The sequence below is a fragment of the Trachinotus anak genome, unplaced genomic scaffold, assembly GCF_046630095.1.
Source record: "Trachinotus anak isolate AG129_WGS33_773 ecotype Australia unplaced genomic scaffold, CSIRO_AGI_Tana_v1 ptg000011l, whole genome shotgun sequence".
Taxonomy (NCBI): domain Eukaryota; kingdom Metazoa; phylum Chordata; class Actinopteri; order Carangiformes; family Carangidae; genus Trachinotus; species Trachinotus anak.
In genome coordinates, this window is record NW_027273862.1 from 22,652,411 (window position 1) to 22,668,490 (window position 16,080).

Here is a 16,080-nt window from a genome sequence, read left to right on the forward strand (position 1 = left end):
GTAATGGTGTTATCAATAATAATGACAGATAACAGTGGTTAATAGTAAAGATGAGTAGTGGTGGATATGGATCCTGCTGCTCCAGAGGCAGAGATACCTGCAGAATGAGGAGAGAGAGAGGGAGAGAGAGGAGAAGCACGGGAGAGAAAAAAAACATACAAAGTTAATGGCATAAAGTAGTCAAGAGAGAGAGAGAGAGAGAGAGAGAGAGCCCAGTGCATCATGGAAATCCCCCAGCAGTCTAGCTGTATAGCAGCATAACTAAGGGATGGTTCAGGACGTACCCGAGCCAGCCCTAACTATAAGCTTTATCAAAGAGGACAGTTTTAAGCCTGATCTTAAAGGTAGAGAGGGTGTCTGCCTCCCAAACCCACACTGGGAGCTGGTTCCACAGGAGAGGAGCCTGATAGCTGAAGGCTCTGCCCCCTATTCTGCTCTTACAAACTCTGGGAACCACAAGTAGACCATTAATGGCTTTGTAGGTGAGGAGGAGGATTTTAAATTCTATCCTGGATTTTACAGGGAGCCAATGCAGAGAAGCTAACACAGGAGAGATGTGATCTCGTTCCCTAGTTCCTGTCAGTACTCGTGCTGCAGCATTTTGGATCAATTGGAGGCTTTTTACTGAATTTTTGGGACATCCTGACAATAAAGAGTTACCGTAGTCCAGTCTTGAGGTAACAAATGCATGAACTAGCTTTTCAGCATCCTTTAGACAGAGATGGGTCTGATTTTTGAAATATTGCTCAGGTGGAAGAAGGCTGTCCTAAAGACTTCCTTTATATGTGAAGTTAAGGACAAGTCCTGGTGAAAAATGACACCAAGGTTTCTGACTGTAGCACTGGAGGCTAAGGTGATGTCATCCAGAGTCAATATTAAGAATTTAAGAGTAAGAAATTACTGGTCATCCAGGTTTTTATGTCCTTAAGACACGCCTGAAGCCTGGCTACCTGGTTAGTCTCACCTGGCTTCAAGGATAAGTACAGCTGGGTGTCATCTGCATAATGATGGAAATTTATCTCAAACAGAGACCATTTTATTTGTACAGAAGTTCATAAAGTCATTACAATTGAGGGCTAAAGGAACAGATGGTTCAACAGAGCTGTGGCTGTCTGTCTGCATGGCTACAGTGCTGAACAGAAACCTGGGATTATTCTTGTTTTCTTCTAATGATGAATAATAGGAGGTTCTGGCTTTACGGAGACTTTTTTTATATAACAATAAACTGTCTTTCCAAGGTTTTAGAGATTCTTCCAGGTGAGTAGAACGCCACTTCCTTTCTAGCTCCCTTGAACTTTGCTTTAAAGCTTACAAGTCCAAAGTTGAGCTTGAACCCACAAGTTCTTTGAATCTGAGCGCTCTGAGTCTGCCAGACTTTTGATCAAACCGAAGGCAGGAAGTCCAGTATCAGGCAATGATTAGGGTACTGGTAAGTGTGTGTGTTTGAATAAACAGAAATAAGTGCTATGTGACATGGAGCAGAGCACACTGTGACTATTGTGCTCCTTGTGTGTCTTAACATCTGGGAGTCCAAGCCTGATGAAAGCAAGTTCAATCGTAATTGTGCAATTGAAGCTGAGGCGCTGTATTGTGACATCAAAGTCAAAGTGCTTTCTGAGAGATTCTGTCCTGTTGCTTTCATTCAAATGGGCTTAAAACATCAACATGACACCAGCCTATCACAAAGAAACCCTCAGGCTTTATAATTAAAGCCTAACGTCAGAAACAAAGTGGATGTGGCCACTTAGTTTGGCACGACATCAGTTTGCCTGGTGGTGAGATAGTCAGAGACCGTGAAAAAAGGGAAATAAGGATGGGTTTCTAAATGTTGCCTCATGCTGACAGCAGTTTTGGTGTCAGGTTATAACGCACCATTAGTTTATTTTCAATTAAGAAAGAATATTTGTTATGAATATTTGCTGAATATTTATTGGGTGGGACTGCTGCAAATGCACTCCCACCCAATAAATTAGGTTCAAAAGTTCTGTATTGTTTCACCAATTTTGGATTTGTATGTTCTTTGAGATGACAACATTCGACAATGTGCACAGCTACAGTGAGTGGTATCAGAGTGGGGGAGAGGCTGTTCAACAGGTCTGAAAAATTTGTTTAATTGACCTCTAATTTCACTCTTCAAACATCATTTGTCAGAACATTGGCTAATTTGTATTCTTTCACACAATGTGACTGCCAAAGCACAGTGACTTAGAAAACTAGAACTATTCGCTAATCATGTGATTAATAAAGTTCATCTAGTCTTGTTTTAAAACCTGAAACTGTGTCACAATGCAACTTAGATATTTAATATTATATGCCAAGCGCTATTTCAGCACTCATTCAACAGTGATTTTGTTTTGTTAACTATTTTGTATTTTATCTCAAAGGCAGCAAAGGAAATATCCTGACCTGACTGTATAAAATTTGGGGAGTTTTAAACAGTCATGTAAAGCTTATTGTTGTGTCTGAAACTGGAAGAGGTTTTGTATAACCCTGTAAGGTGAAAGATGTTTCATATATAATATCAGTATGTTATTCAGTAACTAACAAATACAGTCAATCTTTCACTGATTCTTGAAGACTGAGAAGATCTTCTTAATATTTACTTATGCATACTCAGGGAAGTGGGGTCACATGATTGCTGCACAAAAAAGCAGCATGAACAGAGGTGTGCTAACTGGGAAGCTCACACATGTGCCTTGAGCATTATTTGTTCTGTATCCTTTGCTCATTTTCTGTTTGCCCTTTAGTTGAGTTGGTTCCTTCCAGCTTTATGCCTTTGTTCCTGAATATGTTGAGCAAGTGTGGTTTATTTCACTATATTTCCCCAGGTCATGTTTCCTTTGCAAAATAGTATGTGTAATCTCATTGGCTTGTTCCCACATGATCATATATTTAAAATGAGAATATATTGATGTACTGATTTTAATTTAGAATTGTTTATAGCTTCATTCAAGATAATATGATAGAATTTGACCTGTATGCATACTTTCTTTCATTTGTAGAAATATAACCACTCACCTGTAACCGCTAACACCTGACTGACTGCAAACAACAAATTAAATACTTTCAAATGGAACCTGCTGACTGCTTCTCCTGCTTTGCTCATATTCAAGTCAAGTCCAGTGTAATCCTACAACACATACATGAGTGAAAAATTACAATGATATCATGGAATTTAATTTTCAAGTTTACATTATCATTATAATAAAGTCCCCTATGGGCTATATAATAAAGTCCCCTACGGGCTGTATGTGTGTTTTCCCAAATACACACATACAGACAAGCTCAGTTATTTGTTTGGTGGACCTTATGAATGTGTTAATCTGCTTAAGATTGATCCTATTTAGTTGACTTATGATTAGTCGGAATCATTTTCAGGAGATGTTCTTATTTACCATGCTTTCTAGTCTGTATCTGATCACTCTCTCACTGTCTGAGGTGATGTCCTGGGATTAGCACTGTCATGGAGACACCCCCCTGAGGGTGTTGTTGACAAGGGCCTCCTGCGTTCAGTCGGCCTTGTTGGGGCAAAACAAGTGAACTAAGGAAAGGGGGAGGTTGGGGGGAAAAAATGGGTTTTGATTGTTTGATGTTTTATTTTGGGGTTGTTAAGTAGTCTGAGTAAAATGTCAATATTTTTATACTATTTTAGAAGAATTTTGTAAAATTAAACAGTAGCTATTGTACATAATGTGTATACTAATTGCAGCCCTTGTTGTAGACACCACCTAATTTTTGGTATTTGGAGTGGTTGATGTTAGAGCTTTTATATAGGCTACTGGGTGGATGCCAGTTTGTTGGCTCCAAAACTGTAAATATAGCTGTGTGTAATGTAAGAAGTCAGTAACAGATAGAGCACTATCAAAATTTGGATGCTTTATTTTTTCTTGATGGTTGTAGCCTATATCTCAGTAGCTGCTGCCATCCCCAGTTAAGTAAGGACCATTCCACCATCAAAACCTTACAGTTCTCAAGTAATCATTTGGGAAATATGATTAGTTTACTATTGTTTCAGCTGGGTTTACTGTTCACAATAAACCCTCAAAATCTTCAGGCATCTGAGGACTGCGGTTTTTTTTTTCTCACATGTCTGCAGTCAATCAGTTTGAGAGCAAAATCTTGAGTTTTCACTTTTAATACAATAGACTTTCTGTTTTGTATTTCGTCCACATCTATAGATAGTGTCTTTAAGGTTTCTAAACTTTTGTTATTAATACTTCAGTTCACTGTGGCACAAACAAACGCAGGCAACAGGTGGACAACATGCAGCATCAGAATGACACAATAGACTTTGCAAGAGTGCAGAGCATTGCAAGAAACACCACTACACATTGCAGGAATGCATATGACTGGTGTTTGTGAACAGGTGTCTATGATAAGAATTTATGTGTGACGATAGCATGCAGGAAATATGTGGGACAGAGGACACTTTCATTAAGCTTTAATCGTTCAGGCTATGAAGAAAAAAGATTGAGGAGGCTGTGGGCAAGGCAGAAGAGGAGGGGATTTTTTTTTCTTGGATGGGTTAGAGAGGTTAGTATTGGAATGGATGGGACAGGGCAAAGAAAGTGATCTGTGAAGTGTGAAATTAACTCCACAAGGTGGCAGTAATGCGACACTGAGGGTGGCAGCCGCAGCCAAATCTCGCAAAAGAAGAAGAGGAGGAGGCGGAGGCACAACAAGAAATCAGGAACCAGCTGTCTAAAAAGTAGCTGAAGTGTACGCAACGCATCAGTGAGAGGTATGTTTTTATGTTTACGTTATCTTACCAAACATTTGGCCACTATTTATAAGTCGGCGTGATTTCTAGAGAATATGCTTTTACTGGCGAACATGATTATATCCGTGTCTACCGGTGCTGTAGTTGAATAGCCACAGTAGCTAACCCTACGCTTAACTGCGTGAGCTCAGAGCCTAGCTTGCTAACTCACGTAGGTAGATGGCTTCAAAGCTAAGTTGACATTTAATTAGCTCTATGGTGTTTGTGTAAATTAATTGTGCTGTAAGATGTCAGTCTAGTAAACAGATAGCTGACCGGCAGCTATCCAGTCAAGACTAAGCTTAGCCAGAAAACTATTTAATGTTGTTGTCGTCATTGTTGACATTTTCTGCGCCAGCTAACTACAACGACAGGCTAACTAATGTTGGCTAATACGCTAACAGTGAAAGCTACTTGCATGTAAGTTATTATCAATATGTCATGTTTTTAGCTTAGTGTATAATAGTTCTGGTAGTTTTAAATGCTGCATGACGGGTAAGGATAAGTGAAAACTCAGTTCGTTTAACTCATATCAAGCTAAGACGTTACTGATAATATTGAAAGCTAAACAGTGGCTGTAATGATAATGCTAATGCTAATCAGTAATAGTTATCGGAACAGGAATAGTTGGATGTTTTAGAAGCAGCGAGTGTTCACTTTCTTTTGTCGTCACAGACATTTTTCTAGAGATGTCCAGAGCTTGTGAACAGGACTGACTGGTTGCCTGCCTGTAGCTGAACACACCCGCGAAGATGCCTGCAGTGTCCACCGGGGTTAAAGAGCTGTACCTGTCAACATCTCTGGGAGACCTCAATAAAAAGGCTGAAGTTAAGCCAGACAAGACTAGCACCAGAAGGTAACCCTAGCTGTCATGTTTGCAGATATCAGGTGTCTGATTATCATTTAAGATGCAGATTATTTTTCACATTACATTGTCTCACAGTTTCTTCAAATGTCATGTTTGTCAACGTTTCAAAACCCAAAGATATTCAGTTTCCTGTGATAAGGAAGAAAAGTATTGAATCGGCACATCTGAGAGGCTGGAATCCAAAAATGTTTGCCATTTTGTACCAGTTTTGCCTAACAAATGATGGAAGGGGATTATTGTTTAACAAAAATAGGTGCATGTGCAGTGATGTCAACCTAATTGATCATATGAACTTAATTAGGTGACACCAGTGGTTTGATTGATCAAAAGCCCTTTAAAACACCCTCATAATGCAGAGGAAGTGTGGATTTGTCTCTGCTTCTAGCATCATGACTTGAGAGGAAAAAGATGGGGATAATGTGCAATAAAGGTCCTCAGTAAAACATGAACCAATGAAATGGTTTTGAAAGTATTTTTTTATTGCAGCTATGTACAGAGTGCCTGCAAAATCTTCAAGGCGGCAGAGGAGTGTCGTCTGGACAGAGATGAGGAGAAGGCTTACGTGCTGTACATGAAGTATTTAACAGTATATGACATCATCAAGAAGAGACCAGAATACAAACAGCAACCGGTATAGTTAATAATTGTAAAAGTGTAACTTCTTCCGGAGTATTTTCATTACCAAACAAAAGGTGCACTGTTTCTAATGTAAAGATTTATGGACCAGTAGTAACTTTAAAGAAACTCTTTTCTTTTCCAATGTACAAAGGAGTATTACATGACCTTGCTTGGGCCAACAAGCTTTAAGAAAGCCATTGAAGAAGCCGAGAAGCTTTCTGAAAGCCTTAAACTCAGGTTAGATGCTTTGGCTGTCTTCAATTGTACACATCATTGTAAATGTATGTAACATTATTATTTAATGGCATTTTTTTCTGTTTTACTCAGCAAATCTTTACATTTCTTATAATTCAAACAGGTATGAGGAAGTTGAGGTTCGAAAAAAACTTGAGGAGAAGGAAAGACAAGAGGAGAAGAAAAGAATAGAGGAAATAACTGAGAAAGATGGTGGGCGAGCGTCTCCAAAAGCATCAACAGCAAACAAGAAGGACAGCAAAAAGGTAGAAACATCAAGTACTGCATATACTTTTGTGGTGTCTGTGCATTAAAGCATATTCACATGTGGCACACGCTTAATTACAATGAAATGTACTACAGTATGCGTGCATATTATTTACAGACTATGTGGTAAGTTGAATTTAGGCCAAGTAGAGTGATTATCATGCCTTTAAAATTGAAGCACAGTTAATACACCAGCCCATTTAATAGTCAAGTAGAACAGTCAGGATTATGCAAACACAATCAGAAATTGGGTCACCCTCACAAAAGACCTGACCTACAGCTGAGAATAAATTTTAAGTTTTGCAAGTGGATGTATAAGCTGTAGTTTCAGTTTCAGCCAAATAAAACTTGTGCCACATATGTGTTTGCCTTCTGAGACAAAAAGCTCTAAAAATGTATTTAATTAAAACCTTCAAACTTTTCTCTGCTCTGTCAGACATTACAATATACATTGTAATCTAAATTAACATGGTTGGTTTTTGTTTGAACTTATACTCACTGAATTTCCACACTTTTAATTCTACACTCACATCATACCAGTAACAACAGCAACATTAATTATTAGCAAGTATTTGAATAGCATTATTGCGAGTAATGGTATTCTTTTATCATTTGAGGTTATTTTATGTAAGGAGAAATTAAGCCGAACACAATCAACCAAGTCAATATTGTTCATGTGTTAACAAGATGATTAATACAGCGTCTATTTTTCGTCTTTGTATGTCAGGTGAAAGGAGAGCAGAATGAACTGAAGAATGCAACCTCAAAAGGTAAGCAGAATAAAGCAGAAGAAGTCTGATAAACCTGTGTAGCTCTTTCTGAGATATTGTTGAAAATCATTCTATAAACTGACAAGTCTTTTTCAAATTTGTTACAGTTTTGTCTTGTGTTCATTTAATGATCCTTTGTCTGACAGCTGTGGCGCAAGCTGGTGGAATCACAGCTGAGAAACTTTTCCACATGATGAAGGACCAGACAATTACAATAATTGTTATGGATGCCCGCAGCCACAGGGACTTTGAGGAGTCTCACATTCAGGTCCCAGCCCAGACGTGCATCAGCGTGCCTGAGGAGGCCGTAACCCCAGGGTGAGAATGGGGTTTGGAGAAAAGGCTTCATACCTGATTGCTTCATCTGGCACTGCATTTGTAATCTGGTTTTTGGACTGATAATATGAATTAATGTATTATCTCATTTCCATTTGTTAAATTGTTTTTCCGTTAACTCTGATTTTGTCATTATCTGTCAAACAATGAAAGAAAAAGTATCAACTTCTAAACCTGACCTTCTGAACTGGATTTGCATGACTTTTCAGAATCACTGTGAATCAAATTGAGACAAAGCTACCAGAGGTGTCCAAAGAGCATTGGAGGCGGCGGGGATTTGTGGACTATATAGTACTGCTGGACTGGTTCAATTCTGTCACTGACCTTACACTGGGCACCACCTTGCAGAGCCTCAAAGATGCCCTCTATAAGGTTTGTGTGTGTGTGTGTGTGTGTGTGTGTGTGTGTGTGTGTGTGTGTGTGTGTGTGTGTGTGTGTGTGTGTGTGTGTGTGTGTTACTTGCCTTTGTGCACTTGTTTATGTGTAACTCCTTCCTGTAAGGTTTGATGATGTGTTTTCACACTCCACAGTGGGACAGCATGACCATCCTGCGTAGTGAGCCACTGGTGCTGGAGGGGGGCTACGAGAACTGGCTGTTGTTTTACCCCATGTACACAACCAATGCCAAAGTTCGACCCCCTAGACAGAATATAATCAGCACCCTCCCTCAGTGTGAGTATCACTATCACACCTGCACAGCATACGTGTTACAGCTATGGCACTCTGTGATTTTATTAGGCACTGGTCAGCAGCAGTACTAATGTAGCGCCGTCCAAAAATTCTGTCATTTTAGGAAATTATAAATACAAGGGAATAAAAAAAGTGTATGTTTTTGGGTCATGAATGTTATCAAAATGTCATACCTTAGCCTCTTCAGATTCCCCACAAGTATTTACTGTATTTCTGAACCCTGTATCCCACACTATGCTTGTGTTTTCTGAAATGGATCCCATCCTGCATATTAAAATCCTTCCAGCAATCATTTGCAATCAGCATTTAGCTTCTTTCTATAGAAAAGTGCCACTGGCAAAGTGTAGTAAACACACAGACTTGTTCGCAAAGACAGTTTGGAATGAGTCTGGTGTTACATATCTAATGTAACCAGACTTTCTAGTCTTCTGAGAAATAATTCTTCTTTAGATTTATGTATTTTCCTTGATGTATTAAACAGTGAACTTCAGCTACCCATCCCTAGAGGAACAAAAGCCTCCGACGCCGCCTCAAGTCATACCAGAGCCTCAGGAGCCCTCAGTTCCCATGCTGGTGAATGGGGTGACACCAGCAGAACCCCCCACATCTAAAACTTCCATGGTTACTGACAGGTTGCCAGACACTGTCGATTCCCCCGTCAAAGTGTCCACAAATTCTGGTCTAGACCTTAATACGAAGGGTCCTGCCGCAGGCACATCCAGCCAGTCGCCTGCAAGAGCCAAGGCCCTACCACAGGTATTATATCAACCCTGTTAATTAGTGAAGCTGTTATAAGCTCTAATAAGCTATTAGTAAGTTTTTTTTATGCTCTTGTTCTCCTTTCATAGTTTGACCGTGCCAAGAAACCCTCTGTCCCCGTGTCAGATGAGCCTAGGCCAAGTCAGAATGGTTCAGCGAAGGACTCCACCCAGAACGGCCCATTTGTCCCTGACCGCTCAGCCAAACCAGCCTTCATACCCAACACTTCTTTGTCTAAAGAGGAACAAAGTCAGATACACTCTGAGGCGGTGGCAGTGATGGAGAAGGCAAAGCAAGAGCAGGAAAAACGCAACCGGGAGCGTCGTTTAGAAGAGGAGAGGCGGGAAAGGGAACAAAAGGAGAAGGAGCTGAAAGAAAGGCTAGAAAGAGAGGAAAGTGAGAAAAGAAAGAAGGAGGAAGAGGAGATAAGACGTCTGGAGAAAAAGAGACTGGAAAGGCAGAAGGCAGAAGAAGAGGAAGACAAAGAGAACAGGGCATGGGAGGAGAAAGAGAGGAGGGGAAAGGAGCAGAACTCGGACACACCCTCAAAGAGTATGTCTCTGGATTCGCCTGCTCCCAACCATATTGTTAGTGAAATTAAGGTGAGTCCTTTTCTGTCAGTTAGTTCACTCTTGAATGTGAAAGGCAGCTTTAACATTTGTGCTTTCAATAGTGACAACATATGCATCCAGTGCTCCCCCAATCACACAGCAGGGATCATGTGCTAACCATAGATTCGCTTATCTTTATAGAGAAACTTTAAGTGAAGTCAGTGTGAATGTGTGTTAATTCCACAGAGGGAGCCTCTGACGAGAGCAAGGAGTGAGGAGATGGGTAGGAGTGTGCCAGGCCTTCCAGACGGTTGGATGAAGGTATCAGATATTTAAACCTGAAATATGTTGAGTCAATTGGAGTTATTGGAGATGAAAGCTAAAAAGGCATGTGTTTTAATTGAGAAATAATTACTCCCTTGTGCCTGATTGTCAGACTCTCTCTAATGCTCCATTTCTTTTCATGTTTACCCCTCCATTTTTGGCTAGTTCCTTGACACAGTGACGGGGACATACAGATACTACCATTCCCCAACCAACCGTGTCCACCTGTATCCTCCTGAGGTCACTGTTCCACAGACCCCACCCTCTACACCACCAACAGTTAAACAGAAACAACCACGACCAGCCGAGCCAGATGCCAATCGGGAACGTGAGCGGGAACAGTCTAAACTGAAACGCTCATACTCCTCCCCTGATATTAGCCAGGACCTGAGAGAGGAGGCCCAGAAGAAGGCCACTGCCCCGACCACTGCTGCTGTCATACCAACCATCAACAGAGAAACCAAGTATGGCGCACACATGTTTTATGATACAACAGGCAAATATGCATACATGTTGTCTGTGCTTTTCATCTCAGTTTTTTTATATTATGACATTTGAATATGAACATATGAATATTTGCTCAGGATTTTTCAGCCACTACGATAAGTGAACAACGTCATGCATTATTATAATAATCTAACTGCACTATATTCCATTGGATATATTACACAGTCCATTTCCTTTGGTCTTATTGCTGCAGAAACTAGTCTGGTATCTGTTAATTGTGCTTCTCTGTCCTCTAGACCTGCCAGTGCTAAAGTCTATTCTAAAGTGGAGATTGTGCGGCCATCAGCTGCCAAAATTCGCAACCTGAATCCTACATTTGGAGGTCTGGGTGCATCACTCACCGGCCTTCGTAACCTGGGAAACACATGCTACATGAACTCCATCTTGCAGTGTCTGTGTAACACTCCAGCCATGGCCGATTACTTCAACAATAATTGCTACCTGGAGGACATCAACAGGTCAGGGCCCAGATAAGTGGAATTACTTTCCATGTAAGATAAGATAAGATGGCCTTTATTAGTCCCACAGTGGGGAAATTCACAAGGATCATGTATGAGGAAAATATTGAGTTCTGTCTGTCTCTGTTCTCTTCCTCTGCCAGGTACAATATCCTTGGTCATAAAGGGGAAGTGGCAGAGGAGTTTGGTGTGATCATGAAGGCCCTTTGGGCTGGTCTGTACAAATGCATCAGTCCACGTGACTTCAAGATCACCATAGGCAAGATTAATGAGCAGTTTGCAGGCTATGACCAGCAAGACTCCCAAGAGCTGCTGCTGTTCCTCATGGATGGACTGCATGAGGACCTCAACAAGGTAGTGCACACACTTGTTTCATGCAACTTAAGGACATATTCACCATAAACTAAAAGTATTCAAAACATTTTGATATCTGTTCAGAGCAAAAGAAACAGAAACATTTACATCTAAATATGCCAGCCCTAATTTAAATATTGAGTAGTTGGAAATATTTAGTAATTTATTCCTTTCAACCATGGCTGTCTAAGGCTTGCCTTCTGCTACCCCTGTATATTGTTGCACATTTGCCTGTTAACAATAAAAACTTAGTCTTTTATTATTTTCCTTCTTTCTGTTTTTTTTCACTGGGTTTCATTTTGATGGCAAATTAGAGAGTAAGTAAATAGTTGTGTGTCCTTGGTCCTCCTGCAGCAGTGTGAGTGTGGTGTGTCTGCATCTGTCTGGACTGATGCTCTGTCAGAACCTCTGCATGTAGACCCAAGACATGCCTCATCGCCTGTATTGACTGATATTTTTTTTTTTTTATTGGCTTCATGTGCATTTGAATGGGGGAAAGGAATAGGTGAATTAGTTAAAAAAAAGACCATTTCCTGCTTAATATTTATATATTTTTTATTTTTAAACTTGCTAAAATATCAATACCTGATTGTTTTCTAAAGACATTTTTGTAGGAAAGGCTACTGTCAAAGAATAAAAACAGGGGGCATGGAGATACTGTGACACTGTCTCTACCTGGGGTTGAATTGGAGTAGCACATCCACCCCATTTTACTATGCAATATGTAAGTTAGGGTGTAACAGCTTATGATGTGCATTTCTCATGACACACTCCATCTCATCACGTCCCTTTTGTGTGATGTTTAGACCTGTCTGCCATCAGGCTGGCCCCGTCCCAGTCCACTTTGTCTCTCCAGGCTAATTGATAATTCAGTCAGACTAATTAATGAGATATTAATTAGCAAGTATTAGCCTGCCTCTCATTTCCTCCTGCCTATTGTACTGAGACTAAACTGGCTGAACTGCATGCTAATGAAAGTGAAAGCGATCAGATGGGTGTTGAATACAGAGTTTTGTACATAGAAATTTGGCCTGTGGCTCTCATTGAGCTCTTTTTTCAGTGCTAACTGCAATATTATAACTACAACAGTGTAATCTGTATCTTCCATCAGTCATTGAGCTTTATTGTGATCATGAAGGAAGGTTTTACTAACACCAAAAGCTGGAGTTGTTCTGTGTACTATCATGTTGTTTTTCCGTCTCTGGTGTCAGGCGGACAACAGGAAGCGGTACAAGGAGGAGGAAAACGACCATCTGGATGATCAGACAGCAGCTGACCTGGCCTGGAGCAAACACAAGCTGCTGAACGAGTCCATCATTGTTGCGCTGTTCCAGGGCCAGTTCAAGTCCACTGTGCAGTGTCTGACCTGCCATCGCAAGTCACGGACGTTTGAGACCTTTATGTACCTGTCGCTGCCTCTGGCCTCCACCAGCAAGTGCTCCCTGCAGGTCAGTCAGATATTAAACATATGCATTGAAAGTGTGTGTCAGGAGTTGCCTCTGTTTTTAAAAGATTCAGGTTAAATCCTTTACCCGAGATCTTCAGTTTGCTTTACAGTATTCAGATTAATTGTTGAGACAAAACTGACAAACTTGTACAACCATCAAATGACTTTGAGTTTCTTTCTCTTGACAAGCACATAAACCATAATGCTCTGACTGCACCATTATGCTCTTGAATTTCTATGTTTAGAAAAAAAAAAAATCATCAAAACCAAAATGAAGCTCTATAATCTGTAACACCGTTTTGCTTTGTAATACTGAACTGTTTGCTGCTTCGTGGCAGGATTGTCTGAGGCTGTTCTCCAAGGAAGAGAGGCTGACCGACAACAACAAGGTGTTCTGCAGACACTGCAAGGCCCACAGAGATTCCACCAAGAAACTGGAGATCTGGAAAGTCCCACCCATTCTCCTGGTTCATTTAAAACGGTCTGAACTTTTAGCTTAATTTTAGTACAACCATTTTTTTAATCTTTACACAGTTTGGTAAATTAAATGAAGAAACTGAAATATTTCCAAGAATTTTGGAAATTTTGATCTTGACTGATATTTTTGTCCATTTTTGTAGTGTTATCACATTGACACTCTTACTCTTTGATGGGTGTAATTTCTGCAGATTTTCCTATGAGGGTAGGTGGAAGCAGAAGCTGCAGACCTCTGTAGACTTCCCTCTAGACACCCTGGACCTGGCTCAATATGTCATTGGACCCAAGCAGAACCTGAAGAGATACAACCTTTATGGAGTTTCTGTAAGTAGAAGTGAAATGAATTTTGTTGGGAAGTGTATTTTTACAAAAAGAACATGAAAACTTTATCAAGAATACGTTACAGGAGAGGCCAAGCAACTTCAGTCTTACTCTTAGTATATCCTTGAACCAAAATGTAAAACTAGTAAAATAACAAAAAATATACTGAAGAATACAAACTTAAAAGAGGATAAGAGATCCAGACAATATACAGCACAATGAAATATGATATAATTGCTATTGCTATGTACTTTCACATCTTTCATAAAGCCATCAGTCCTATGGTAGAGTTCTTAATAGATGAAATATAAGACAATAACATGGTGCTTCTGTACCATGAGTATATCAATGTTTGTGGCCATTTGACAGCAAAACAAATTGATAGGAAAGACAAGGTAACCTGGATGGTTTGTTTCAGAACTTTAGTCCCAGGTGTTTTCTAAGTCACAATTAAATGTGATTATGTAGCTGTTTAGACAAACTTAACCTTCCTCTTTTCTACTACCAGAACCACTACGGGGGTTTAGATGGCGGCCATTACACAGCGTACTGTAAGAACACCATCAAACAGCGCTGGTACAAGTTTGATGACCACGAGGTGTCCGATATCTCCACCTCCTCCGTCAAGTCCTCCGCGGCATACATCCTGTTTTACTCCACCCTGTGATGGAGCTGTAGGACATGAAGAGAGAACACTACACCAGAGCGGCGATGCTCAAGTCTAGAGGTTGTTTTTTTTTCTTTTTAAACACACAGCTCTGAGGACCTGGTGCACGTAGTTGTGGATTAACTAGTCGTGTGTGTGCACGCGAGGACGTACTCGAGCGAGTGGCCATCAGATGCGGTCTGTCTCAGATCGGAGAATGGTGCAGACACACTGTGCAATGCTTCAGCTATTAGAGGACCCTATAGCTGTTAAAACATGCTGTCTGTTCATATTACTGATCATCTAGAGACTTAACAGATGCTCCTTTGAATTCTATACCTTGGTGGTTGTGTTGTAGGGCTGACAGCTGGTTCAGATGCTCTTCACTCTCATTTCCATTGCAGTGTGGATGACCGTATTGCAGAACTGATCTTCAGCTTTCTTGTACTGTGTATACACCAGGGTTAACAGTTAGATGGCATGTACATACTTACCAATGCTGATATTGCACATTCAAAAATGTAAATACCCAAGGGCAAGGTGAATATCTGTTAAGTGACCAAATTATTTTTTTCATTGAAAGTAGCAGCCATCATAGTATCACCATATTCATTAAGACAAAGCAAGTGTTTTGGGGTATAACTCTATAGCCTTCTAATGATTAACATGATCTTAAAGGGGACAGAAGAGACTGTGAGTGTTGAATTTTGCATTCTACCTAAAGAGACGAGGGAATGGAGATTGTTTGTTTGTTGCTTGTTCATATTAGCCACCCTTTTGCACTCATACAATATGCAATCAGTTTAAGTTGTTTAGATTGTTTAACAGCAGACATTAATACTCTACTCAGAATGCTTTAAAATGATACCGATGCTGAGAGCTTGTCCGTCTTGCTCGGTCCAGCCAGTGACAAAAAAAACAAAAACCTACCTGCTTCTATAAAGTTTGTAAAATTTATTCTAAATTTAAACATACTTAACTCTTTACATTATTATATTCAAACTATTTAGAGGAAATATTACTGGGATAAGTTGGCATCTTCCTTGGCTTACACCAGCGATGCTGGTTTTGAAATAACATGTTTGTAGGAGGCTGGATTTTGATTTATCTGATTAATATTGTTACTGTGTTTAGTTCAGACCCAGGAGAATATGAAGACAAGAGAAATTGACCTTATTCACTTGTACAAGTGTGTTAGTGTCAACATTTGCTGCCTGCATTGCTGATTGACCGACTGACTGACAAGCAAGCACACATTATACTGATATTTTTTCTGAATGGACCAGAAATCTGAGGAAGCAGAGTTTGACTCTACTTCCTGATTACAGTTTTATTGCCTAGCATGAGATCATAATGTTTTCTTTTTACTTGTACATGTTGATTTTATTTCTTAATGCTCAAAAAAAATTTGTTTCAGATATAATGATTATATTAACCTCAAACAACTCATATGACTATTTATTAAAACTGCTTCAAATTAGAATTTGTTTGTGTGTAAATGAGCATTTCAAGATATTTTCAGTGTTCAGTGTTGGCACGATGGTGACAGGCTGAATGAAACATAGCCATGTTTATCTTCTTGTATCCATGCGGCATTAGTCAATATAGAACACAAATGTTACACAGAATTATCTGGCCATAATAGTAGCACACAAGTCAATGGTAGATATTGTCATTTATTTGAAGCACAGGTA

General features: G+C 39.9%; 1 protein-coding gene across 1 annotated transcript; it reads left to right on the forward strand.

Annotated features, from left to right (window-relative positions):
* Window positions 1–4,603: 4,603 nt before the first annotated feature.
* On the forward strand, window positions 4,604–15,869 carry usp8 (ubiquitin specific peptidase 8). Its single transcript, XM_071489028.1, has 19 exons — window positions 4,604–4,741; window positions 5,435–5,615; window positions 6,114–6,258; window positions 6,397–6,482; window positions 6,604–6,745; window positions 7,474–7,516; window positions 7,663–7,834; window positions 8,062–8,224; window positions 8,383–8,524; window positions 9,024–9,298; window positions 9,391–9,903; window positions 10,099–10,173; window positions 10,342–10,640; window positions 10,920–11,141; window positions 11,285–11,495; window positions 12,707–12,943; window positions 13,281–13,423; window positions 13,611–13,743; window positions 14,249–15,869. Exons 2-19 carry the CDS (start codon window positions 5,512–5,514, stop codon window positions 14,405–14,407), a joined length of 3,264 nt encoding a protein of 1,087 aa, XP_071345129.1. The 5' UTR covers window positions 4,604–4,741; window positions 5,435–5,511; the 3' UTR covers window positions 14,408–15,869.
* The last annotated feature ends 211 nt before the right edge of the window (window positions 15,870–16,080 follow it).